General features: G+C 51.5%; 1 protein-coding gene across 1 annotated transcript; it reads right to left on the bottom strand.

The window, feature by feature from the left end:
• Window positions 1–543: 543 nt before the first annotated feature.
• On the bottom strand, window positions 544–8712 carry RHCG (Rh family C glycoprotein). Its single transcript, XM_083870962.1, has 10 exons — window positions 8370–8712; window positions 4628–4814; window positions 4014–4164; window positions 3542–3689; window positions 3002–3168; window positions 2231–2368; window positions 1740–1876; window positions 1126–1250; window positions 826–899; window positions 544–737 (listed from the first exon to the last, which is right to left on the bottom strand). Exons 1-10 carry the CDS (start codon window positions 8554–8556, stop codon window positions 672–674), a joined length of 1380 nt encoding a protein of 459 aa, XP_083727088.1. The 5' UTR covers window positions 8557–8712; the 3' UTR covers window positions 544–671.
• Window positions 8713–12187: the final 3475 nt, after the last annotated feature.

Here is a 12187-nt window from a genome sequence, read left to right as displayed (position 1 = left end):
CCTGCCAGCCTGTGCTGTACAAGCAAACAAGGTTCCCAAGGAGCTGATGGAGGCCTCAGCAGGGCAGTTCAAGAGAAGGTGATGGCAGAGGCCATCTCACAGAAGTGTAGCTGGACTCACAGGTGGCCCTCACCCCTGCAGTGGATGGCAGGATGAGCAGAGGGTCAGCTGCTGGCCCCCAGTGTCCCCTCCTCAAACACAACCAGCCTGGCCCGTGCTTCCCACAGGGGCTCAGCCCCCACCCGGGAGCCCATCACCTTCTCAATTCTCACCTCAAGGTGCCAGCTCTCAAACCAAGTATCTCCCAGACTGCACTATCTAATATATTGTCTAACACACCCAGCCTGTATTGGCACCGTCCGTGCCTCCACTTTGTCCCCAAGGCCCCGGGAATGTCCCAGCACCTCCACTTTGCCCTGGGCAGCCAAGAGCTCTCCTGGCAGCCGCTGTGCCCCTGGCCAGAGACGGCTCTGGGCGGCATCCCACCCCGCTCGGCCGTGACACACGGCAGCACAGGCCCGGAAAGAAGAACACGACTTTATTATATCCACAGCAGCGGCAGAGTAGGGCAGAGCCCTCGTCGTCACGGGGAGAAGAGGATGCTCCGGCCCCGGCAGCGGGGCGAGGTCCAGCGGCGGGAAGGCGGCTCGGGGCGATGCTCAGGGCGATGCTCAGGGCGAGGCGGGCTTGTCGGGGTTGTGCATGTGGTACACGTCGCTCTCCTCGTCCTCCGGCACCTGCGGCAGAGCCCCCTGAGCCCCCCGGGCCGGGCCGGGCCACGGGCCGACAGCGCCACCTGGTGCCCCCCGCCCGCGCCCCCCTCACCTCCCAGTACACGCCGTCCTCGAAACAGTTCTCGGCCGCCGCGTCCCCCCAGATGGGCAGCTTCAGGATGCCCCCTGCAAGGACAGGGGCAGGGCGATGGGGAGGGATGCCCCGCAGGAGGGATGCCCCGCAGGAGGGATGAGGCTGGGCCACCCAAAGGGGCAAACCCAGCCCCGGCACAGTGGTCAGTGCTGTCCCCCCGGGATGTGTCCGGCGGTGGAGACCAGCACACGGATGCCTTGCCTGTTTCACCTGCAGCCTGGCTCAGCCCTCCCCTCTCCGTGCTCCCCTCCGGCTTACCCACGATGGCCCCCCCAACAAACGCCATCAGCAGAGACACCATAATGCCGGCGGCCTGGAACCCTCCCTGGACACTGGGTGTCCGTGTCTGGTACACGCCCGTGAAGTCAAACGCCTTGATGAACCTGCCGAGGGCAGAAACGGTGATGATTGTCCCTGGCTGGGGACATTCCCTGGCTCCAGGGGAACCATGTTGCCCTGCTCTCTTGGGAAATCTTCCCTAGCCCCATCCCTCTTCTGCAATGACCAAAACTCTGCTCACTTCCTTCTCTGACCCCTGGCAAAGCTTTACCAAGGAGGAGCCCAAAATATAAACATTCACTTTGTAATTCAGACTTTTAGCCTTACCCAACCCCACAGAACAAAACAGGGTTCTTCCCTCCCCATTGTGGCCCAGAATAATGCCAAACAGCAGGACTGTGGCTCACTTTATGAGGCCACCAAGAGTCAGCTACAATTCAATAAGCCCAACACAGTCAGTGCACCCCATGTTTTTGAGGGACATCTCTCCACAACTCTAAACTATTAACAAAAGCTGTTAATTGCTCCCTGCTCCCAGCCCATAGAGCTTCAGGTAAGATCTATTCTCAGGGAAGATTTTCAAGCCGTCTTACCCTTCCTTTCCATACACATCTTCTGTGGCTGCAGCTGCTGTGATGGCCCCCACAATGCCCCCAATAAGGCCTGGCATGGCATGGAGGTTGTGGATGCCACACGTGTCCTGAATGTGCAACCTAGACTCCAAAAAAGGCTGAGGGGAAGGGAAGTAGAGAGAGATCAGGGAGTTGAGTGTGGCCCTGGAAAGGATTAGTCCTTCCATGGGGGACTGGGATAAGCAGAGAAAGAGGAATTATACTGTGTCCCATTAAAGAGCTAAGGGCTTGTTGACAAAGATGTGAGCCAAGCTCAAGACAACCTAACAACATATCCTCCTGTTGTGAGTCTGGAACTTCCTGAGCACTTTGGGGCAGTGAAAGGAGAGAGAAAGGAGAGAACCTCATAAGGGATTCTGGAAAGCAGGAACTGTCAAAGGGAAGTCAATCCATTTCTGGTCTCCTCAGCAGGAGCAGGGCTGCAGTAAGTCCCCTCAGGCAGCAGCACTCACCGTGAAGTAGACATACCCCACGGTGGACACGATGCCGGAGATGGAGCCGACGATGAGGGAGCCGTACGGGGTCAGCATCATCTCGGCGCTGGTGCCCACGGCCACCCCGCCGGCCAGTGTGGCATTCTGGATGTGCACCTGCAGAACCAACCGCCCTGCCTTGGCACCTCAGGGAGATGGCAACTGCCCAGGGACGGTGCAAATGGCAAAGTGGGAGAATCGGCTCTGAAAACATTTCCAGAGGAAATATCAGGGCCCATTTTCCTACTTGGTGGTGAAAAACAAGAAAAGAACAGGCAGCTTCTGTCTGTAGCACAGGTGCACAGAGACTCCCACTCCCCGTACCACACACGTTCTTTGCATCCACAGATAAGGGTGGGGAGTTGTGATGAGATGGAAATTGTCTCACCCGTGTGTCATGCAAGCTCTGCTGTCACAGAGACTTGTCACCCACACATCTAACAAGTCAGCCCCCCGATTGCTCATGAGCTGCTGCGCAGGCCTTGTTTGATGGGGAATGCTGCCAAAAAGGGCTCTGCAACACGCCCAGCAGAGCAAATCCAGTTCCTGCTGTGACTTGGGTCCACCACATCTCAAACCCTGCAGGAGCCATCCCCACTTTCTTATTCAGTATAGCCTCAGTGTTTCACCATCACGCCCTGAAACCCTGTGTCTGTTCAGAAAAGTACAAGTACCAGTTGTTTCCTGGACCTTTGATCAACCTCATTATATGTCCTCTGGGCAGTGCAGGGCTCTCTGCTCCCATCTTACCATGTCAAGCTTGCCCTTCTTTTGCAGCATGCTGGAGAAGGCCATGGTGGTGAGGACACAGGCAGCCAGAGAGCAGTACGTGTTAATGGCAGAGCGGTGCTGGGCATCCCCGTGGTCAGAAATGGCTGAGTTAAAACTGGGCCAGTACATCCACAGGTACAGCGTGCCTGGCGGGATGGGGCAGATGGGATGAGGAAGAGAAAAGGAAAAGAGAGAATACAGGGATTGAAAAAATACCCTACTTCTTTAGGAAGATATTTCTGCACAGAGGGAAGTTACATCCTATAGTCCTGTTTCCCCAGATTCACACCCTGCATGATGAGACCAACATCAGAGAAAGGGAACCAAAATGCATCTTTGTCTTCCCAGGCACCACCTCAGCCCAGCCACTGATGAAGGGAGCTGAGTAACTCTGAAAGGTGAAAGACCTCTGGGATACAGAGCTCCTCCACTCCATTTCCTGGTTTCAGTTTTCCCCAGGGACACAGGAGGAACCATTGGTCCCCATGTAGCAGCACCCCGAGATGAGGGCTGACTCACCGATCATGGCAAAGAGGTCAGAGTGGTACACGGAGCCCTGCTTGTCCTTACTCTGCTCCAGGTTGGGTCTGTACAGGACCCGTGTCACCGTGAGGCCAAAGTAGGCTCCGAAGGTGTGAATGGTCATGGAGCCACCTGCATCCTTTACCTGCAGCCATGGGAAAACAGAGGTTTGCTTCTGCAATTGCCACTCATTCTGGAACTGAGGATTGATTTGCATTGTGCCCAGCTTGTCTGTGCACTTGGCAGAGGGAGCCAGTGCTCCTGACTTGCCAGGCTTATAAACCCCAGATCTCCCTTCTCAGGGAAGTACAACCCACTGCTCCTCTCCTTCACAATCTGCCTACTTTTGCTGCCTGAATTCTTGCATTTTAAATGCTTATGAAGGCAGTGGCTCAGTGGAGCCATAGCAAAGGGAGACAAGTACAGAGAGGAAGGGGCAGAACAAAGCAGGTACTACCTAAGGCCTTACATGAAGAAGGTTGAGGAGGATGTACTCGTTCACTGAAAAGAGCGTGACTTGAAACAAAGTCATAACAAGGAGCTGTATGGGGCTGGTTTTGCCCAGGATGGCCCCAAAGGCGATGCACACAGAGCCCACGCAGAAATCAGCATTGATCAGGCTGGAAAAGGGGAAGGAAAATTGTGGTTTAATAAGGAAATACTTCTCTGCAAATCACTCTTATCTACCCTCAGCTCTAGAGATCCCACCTGAAGACAAAGAAGTGATTAGGAGACATCCCTGTATTTTCCACTGACCTTCCTCCCATCCTTACACCCCCACACTATTCAGGTAATGTGGGTGATACATGTTCTCAGCACTGACATCCTTGGTGCCTGGCTCGGCACTAAGGGATGCCACTCATCTCAAGTTTCCCTTTGAGCAGTACCACCACAATGGCAGCAGGTACCTTTGGACTAAAAGGTGGAAAGCAAGTGGAAGCATGTGGAGGGAAAACAACAATTTAGAGGCTGATTTGTATTTGACATAACTGAGGGACAGGTGCTGCCAACTGCTTGGCTCTCATTCCAGCTCTTCCACTGGCCAGGCCAGAGGTGCCATCCTAGAGCCCAGCTCTTCCTTACTTCTCCACTCCAATGAAGATCTTTCCATCCTTGAAAGAGTGGAACCAGCCTTGCATCAGGAGAGCCCACTGGATCCCAAAGGCAGCAAGGAGGAAATTGAAACCCACAGCTCCGAATCCATAGCGCTTGAGGAAGGTCATGAGGAAGCCAAAGCCCACAAAGATCATCACATGGACATCCTGGAAAGCTGTGCAAAGGAAAGGGACTGTCAGCTCTGCAAGGACAGCAGGGCTGCAAATGCCACGTGCATTTGGTGTTGAAAAGAAACTAATTACATCAGTAGCAGTAGGGGGGAAATTCAAGAGAAAATGTGTGTTTGCCTCATGTCCCCATGTTTTTAAGTCTGAAAATGGCTCAGCTTTCAGAAACTGGCTTTTTGTTAAAAGGCTCAGCCTTTAAAGTAAATGTTTACTAAAAGCTGTGTGCAAAAGAAGACCTGAGAGTAATGGAGTGTACAGAAGAAAACATTTTTCTATTCAGATTGTTTTTTTCCCTTTGGTAAAAAACTCAAAAAACATCATGTGAATTGAACAGTAAAGTTTTGTTAAAACACGTAAATGGTCATTTTGGGTCCTGGTGATGGCTTAGAGCAAGGAGAGCACAAGAACAAGGAAAGTTTACAAATATATTTTTAAATGCCACGGAAATCAGTGGCAAAACACCCTTGAGACCAGAAACCCACCTCGTGAGATTTTTAGTGCTTAAACCAGAGAGACCCAGTTCCTCCCACTAATGGTCAGACCTGCTCACTCAAGCCCCTCAGATGCCCTTCCCCGGGGGAAACCAGATCTCTGTGAGCCTCTTGAAAGACCTTCTTGGTGCAGTAAACCTGCTGTACTTTTTAATGCTGCACGTTTCTATCAGATAAGCATTGCTGTGCAATTAAGTGAGCTGAAACGGTTGCATACTTACAAATTGAACCATGCAAACCCTCACACTGCAGGCCACTCAGCCAACAGAAAAAACAGGACACCCAAAGCTGGGATCTCCCCTGGGAGGTTCCCACCAGCAAACCCATGCTGGAGAGTAGATAAATTCAGCAGTGATGGAGCTAAACAAGAATGTTCTGCATTTTGCAGCCCACAAATCATTATAGGCACTATATCCAGCAAAATCTGTGCACTCAGAGAGAGTGTAAGCTCAGGGCAGAGGAAATTCAGTGGCTGCAAGTCTGCTCTACCCTGAACCTGTGCTGAAATCCATCAGCTTCTGGTCCATTTCCATAAGGCTTCTGTCTGCTACTTCCATTGAGGGCTGGTGAAGACTTGTGTGAAGTGTAGCTCTGCAGAAGCTGTGAGTTTTGTCCTTTTGTGCTTTAGAAGACCTTGCAACTTGTTTAAGGATGAGCATTTGGACAGTAGTGCCATGCTAATCTGATTGCTTCTGAAAAATGCCCCCCATGCCTATGAAATCACTCTTTTAAAAGGAAGGAGATGAGATCTGCAGCTGGCACTGTTCAGCAGAGGTCACTTCAAAAGCACTTCTCCACATTGGCTAAGAACCAGTCTTACTGTGCTTTTACCACACAATCCCATAGACTTTCCCTCTGCAGCTGTATTTATTTCCTCTTTCTCTTTTCCAGTGTAAGCAGCACAATATACATCTAGATTTATCTGCTGCTATTTGCATTATATATTCATTCTTCCATCCTAAAAGCAGAAATACACAGGTCAGAGTTAAAGCTGTGGACTCTGTGCTTTCCAAAGTCAGAGGATCCCACTGTGTGTTAGACCCTGTACAAACTCAGGAGGAAGAGCAGATCTTCCTTTAAACCACACCCAGTCTAAAACCTTTTTCTAAGTCTTGCCTTTGTTTTCCCGTAGTAAGAATAACATTGTTATCACTCAGAGGCAGCACAGGCATTGCCCTGCCCTAAAGGTTTTGTAAGACTGCTTTTGTGGCAGGACAATTGCCATAACTATCGAGAATAAGTGTTTGGGCTTTCAGGGACAAAAAAAAAAAAAAAAAAAAAAAAATCTCTTTTTTTTTTTCCCTTAGAGAGCAGATGAGTCACTGATTATAGAATATCCATGTGCAATCCAAAATGAAAAGGAATTGTCACACTGGCTGGACCTGGCAATGGGCACCACTGACACAACCACATATTGGCTTCCTGAAACCAGGACAACTTCCCTGTGCCTGCCTTCCCAATCTTCTCTGGCTTGCAGGACCTGTTTGTTTGTCACTGCTATCCCTCTGCCATTGCAGACTGGTGCTGAGGACAGCAGTGGTCACAGATATGTTGGTACAAATGGTCTTCGGGTGTTCAACCACCACATTCTTCTGAGCAGCACTGGATGGACAGAGGGATTAAAATTCCAGGGCTTGGCCACCTTGTCATGTTTGTCCATCTTTGCAGAGAGAGAATATTTCTGATTAGATGAGGGAAAAAGAACAGCTGTGCTTTTGGGCACGTGAGCCCTTCCTCAGGTCTGAAACAGAAACATAACTCAAAGCTAAACTGAGCAGTTGCCCTTAGATTGATTTAGTTGTGTTGAATCCATCCTGCCATTTGAGGGGGAATATTTGGCACTGCAGAGCAGGAGTGGGATATGAGGACAGAAGAAATGTCACTTCCTTAGCTCCCACACACTCTTTCTTGGACTCCTGATGTCCTCCCAGTGCACCAGTGACAAGAGCAGCCCTCAGGCACTGCTGCTGCTTCACAGCAACCTGTGTGGGGCTGTTCCCAAGGGGAAATGTCCAGGGAGGACCCAGGGCAGCCACGGCCGTACATGAACCTGGAGGCTGACTGAGCAGTGGGTTTCTGTTAGCAAATCCTTTTCTGAACTAGCTAATCCTCAACAGCCACAGGTTGCTATAGCTCCTTTGATTTAGCAGGTGTTTTTAATGGAAATGTTCTAAATAGATGCATGACTCAGGCCTGTTGCTTCCTTGGAAACAATTGCCTACAGAAGCAGCCTGTTCTGAAAGGCTCACAAAGATGACCAGCCCTGGAGATCAAAGCCACCCAAAGGCACTGCCTGGCCAGAAGAGCTTTAACCTTCTGAATAATTTCTGTGTCACTACAATGCAGCGACCCAAGAACCCTGGGAACCTGGAAGCTTAGGAGGACTCTGGCACTGAAATGCCAGTAGCTAAAGGGTAATTCACAAGTGAGGGGGTGGACGGAGGAAGAGGAGGAAGATGTCACAGGATCTCGACAGCCGTTCCTCTGTGTGCACAGAAAGGCTTGCTCTGATCCAGAGCTGAGGGAGGGGGCAGCAAGCTGAAACTTGCAGAGTGTTGGGAACACGTCAGCCCTATTCCTGGAAAAAAAGACGTCACGGTACCCTGCTGACAGAGCCCCAAGGCACCGGAGGGCCATGAGGCTTTTCTCTTGCTCTTTGGAGAACCCCAAGCCAGCCTCAAGGCAAGAGCATGACTTTCTAGCAATCGGTGAAGACAGCACTTCTGACAGGCTCTGCCACAGCACAGGATAGGATGGATGGGATGGAATGGGTTGGGATGAGATGGGATGGGATGGGATGGGATGGGATGGGACGGATGGGATGGGATGGGATGGGACGGATGGGATGGGACGGACGGGACGGGATGGGATGGGACGGATGGGATGGGATGGGATGGGACGGATGGGACGGGATGGGATGGGATGGGATGGGATGGGATGGGATGGGATGAGATGGGGTGGGGTGGGATGGGATGAGATGGGGTGGGGTGGGATGGGATGGGTTGGGATGGGGATCAGCCAGCACAAGGATTAGGCTTCCAGAATACTCACAGGGGTATCGGAAGTAGAAATCGTTCTCTATGTCACTGGTCAGGTTCATCTCTCGTTTCTCCTCCTCCCAGTGTGCGTCGGCCTCGGCACCGAAGCGCACGAAGACCCCGAAGAGGACAATCATGGCCACCTCCCAGAGGAGGCACACCAGCGGCAGCCGCCAGCGCATGTACGTGTTCTTGGCCATGCCTTGGTGCCTCGACCTCTCCACCTGCAGGGACTCCTGGGGGACCGTGCCAGCCCCTGTCCCCCGTGCCCGCCCGGGGCCCGGCACATATATAGGTCGGACAGGGCGAGGTGGGGCCCAGGGAGGTGCCTCGGGCAGGATCACATTTCAGAGCGCTGGAGGGAGCGCTTCCTCCCTGGGAGGAGGGACAGGCTTCAGGACCTTTCCTCTGAGCTGCTCAGAGCACCTTTGAGCCCTGCCTCCACGGGGACGAGCAGATGTGGAGGCCAGTGTGACTGGGGAGTGGAGCCAGAGTGTCCAGCCCCCTGCTCTGCTCTGTCCCACACCTCTGTGCCCTGCTGTCCCCTCCCTCCTGGCTCTGGGCGTTCCCCTCACCCCCTCCCCAGCTCTGAGATTGCCCTTCCCCAGCTGCCACTGTGGGTCAAGGCAGGGTGCCCTTTGCTCCAGCTCTTGTCCTTTGGAAAAGCAGCTGAGGTGCAGAACAGGAGGAAGGTGTGCACTTCAAACCAGGTGCCAGGATCCTGCATGAGTGCACAGACATGTGATGGCCCTGCCAAGGCTGTAAGGATGTTCAAGTGACACATGTTCCATAATTTCCTAAAGTGATTTACCCAGAGCATCCTCCTGGCAAGGCAAATTGAGCTGGAGCTGCATAACCAGGGCAATACTGTGAGATGGTGCTGGAGGCCTAAACACCCCCTCCTTTGGTATGGTTTTCTTTTAATTAACAAACATAAATACAAAACTCCATTTTTCCTTCTGTTTTGAATTATGTGCTCCTTCCCTAAAGAGCCAGGCAAGTCCTTCAAATGGATCCCAGCTCCTTCCTCTGCCTGCAGATCCCTGGGCTGCCTGTCAGTCTTCAAGAGATGAAAGACTGCAGCCCAGGCAAGCTGCCCAAATTTGCTGATGGCATCTAATTGTGGCCCGCAGGCTGAGCAAGCAGCACTGATTTTGGTGTTGATTAGGCAATAATTTGAGTTTATTATTTTTTCTTGTGTGCTTTCTTCTCAAAATGACAGATGGCAGAAAAATGCTGTGGATGGTCTTGAAGAGACTGACGGCCACACAAAATCGTTCTCCAACCTCATTTGAACCCTGTGCAGGCAGCAGGGTAGAGACAGAATTGGGAAGAAGAGAGAAGCCCATCTGCCTTAGCCCTTACCCTGCATGAGCAGAGCTCCATGTGACTGGGGTCACTTTTTGGGGACACCTAAAGCAAGTGGATGTTGCTGTTGTCTGAAGGACGAGCTCCCCCTCGAGCAATCCTGCTCAGGGTGTGTTTTTGGGTTTCCCATTACACAGGATTTCTTCAGGGCTGTCTCAGCTGTACACACCAGGATACAAAAGATCTGTAGCTAGAAAGAAGCTGAAATCCCCAAACAATACTTGATCTCTAATTGCTGGAACACTGTTGACAGTTGCATGTTCTTGTGCCAAGAAGAACATGCGTGGTAAGACCAGTATTCTGCCCTGCCCTACAGCAGCCCTTAGACACCTCGAAAAAGACAGCACAGAGGAGCATTTTAAAACAAAAGGGAATTTGCTTAGGTACTGTAGCCACCAGAAGTTACACTCTGTGATTACTCTAGCAAAAGAGTAACTGCAAAGCTCTTCTAATCTATGACATCAACTGAAATGGCAGGGTCTCTAGAAAAGCAACTTGCAAACCCTTGTGCAGACCCCAGGGGCAGCAGTTCTGCCCCACCTGCTGTCCCCAGCCCCTCTCCCCATGTGTGGAGGCCAGGAACAAAGGCTAATGGCTTTTCTGCTGGCCTGATAGTCTCACCTTGCTGCACTGCCTGGCGCTGCCCCTCCTTATCAACCTGCAGATCAGCACTTTGTCACTGCAGTCCCATCAGGGCTGGCATGCTCCACTGGCTGCCAGTGCTGTGAGAACCCATTAAAGGACCAGCTTCTCTCCAGGCTCCTTTTCAGGGCCAGGATAACACTGGGAAGGCTGATGGGGCTGTGCCAGAACAAGTGTCTGCAGCAGTGCTGGCAGAGCACTTCCTATGATGGGTTAGACCACCACTGCATCCACCCTACAAGGTACTCAGCTGTGTGGTAGGACACACAGGGCAGGCTTCACCATTCCTCAGTCAGAAATATCAAGGTGCTTAAATGTCCTGTTGGAAACTTCAGGCTAGTGTGGACTTGCTCCACTACAGAATTTTGCTCATCATGTCCAGCACCTGTAAGAGACCAAGGTTTTCCCAAAAAATCACTGGGATGATGCTGAGGGAGAAGGAGCATTTGCCTTTCTGATTAAGAGATGTGGAACCAGGTCTGGCAGTGTCCAGATCTTAATTACCTTGGGTGAGGGTTGTACAGTACTGGTCCCAGCTGGGTCTCACCAAATTTCTCACTTTTATGAGCACTAAAAACATTTGAAAATGTATAGATAAAATCTAAATCACACAGAAAGCTCTTCCTCTTGCCTGGAGGCCTTGGGGCAGCTTCACCCTGGATAGGAGGGAATGGGTGCTCCCCAGAATCAGTGCTCAAAGCAGCCACTGCCAGTAGCCTTTGGGCACATGGGGTGGATGGCACTGGAGAATGAGGATTTGGGGAGTCTTGGAATCCTTGATGAGCACAAGTGAGACTCTGGGCATTGCCCACTATCAAAGGTGACTTGTTGCTTGTGCGGGTCCTTGAGGAGTGACCTGAAAGCAAAGCATCTGAGTCAATACAAAACAAAACTTTTTTTCAGGCCGGCTCAGCAGAAAGGGAAACAAACTTTCCACTGGAGCAGGACAGAGTGGTGGTATGAGGGGAGATCAAACAGTTCACTTAGGTCTGGGTGTTCTCATCCCTTTTTTCAGCTGAAACACAACACCCCACCATTAAGAATCCCTTGGAGATAAATGTTGGAAATGGGACAAAATAAAGTGAGAATTTTTTAGGTTAAAAAAAAAAATCCTATCTGGATCAAAGTGACAACCACACGTGAGCCAAATTCACAAATGATTTTTCTTGTGCCCTCTCCTTCCTCCCAAGAAACAGCATTTATCAGCAGGTAAATGATTGTCCAGAAAGAAACCAAGGACTGTTTGAGAGGGAAGTTGGTGTCCTTGTGGAGCAGGCAGAGAGGGCAAATGTCTGTGAAAGCAGCACAAACATGGGACAGCCCAAGAAGCAGAGGTGTGAGCAACTTTGGCTGTCACACAGGGAAACACCATCACCTGGGCTCAGCCAACAGCTCTGCTGGCTTTCCCAAGAGCTGGGTAGGCTTCCAGAGCAAATACACTGTAGTGGGCAGGAAAGGAGAAGGAGTTTGGGTAGCTGGCAGCAGTTCTGTGTTGGAAGCTGTCAGATTTTTCTGGGAAACTCCCCTTTGCCCTGGGTTTGTTTCAGGTTTCAGGTGGACTGTGATAAGGCAGGTTTTGGTCACACTCTGCTAAGTGTCCTCAGCAGACTGCTGGGACAGATGCCAGTGGCTGGACAATGGCAGTGACACGGTGTGGTTGGCTCTTCTTCAGGGCTCAAAGAGCACAGTGATGTCAAGCAGCAAGAGATGTCAGCCCCTGGCCAGGAAAAGGGAGCCCACACCCCCAGGGCTGCAGGCTGCCCTCTGCACTTTTCCAGGGACACCTGTTGTCCTTCTCTCGCTCTTGGTGGCAGGTTACTC

This window comes from Zosterops lateralis (assembly GCF_965231275.1).
Source record: "Zosterops lateralis genome assembly, chromosome: 13".
NCBI classification, from domain to species: Eukaryota; Metazoa; Chordata; class Aves; order Passeriformes; family Zosteropidae; genus Zosterops; species Zosterops lateralis.
This window is presented reverse-complemented; position numbering and strand designations above follow the sequence as displayed.

What these genes read in the sequence shown, in the direction of transcription:
- RHCG (XM_083870962.1), bottom strand. Translation starts at nt 8,556, where the DNA reads ATGGCCAAGAACACGTACATGCGCTGGCGGCTGCCGCTGGTGTGCCTC. An exon ending in TCCTCCTCAACCTTCTTCAT is followed by an intron (nt 3,690 to 4,013) that starts GTAAGGCCTTAG and finishes CCATGGCTGCAG; the next exon opens with GTAAAGGATGCAGGTGGCTC. An exon ending in TGACCTCTTTGCCATGATCG is followed by an intron (nt 3,169 to 3,541) that starts GTGAGTCAGCCC and finishes CCATCCCGCCAG; the next exon opens with GCACGCTGTACCTGTGGATG.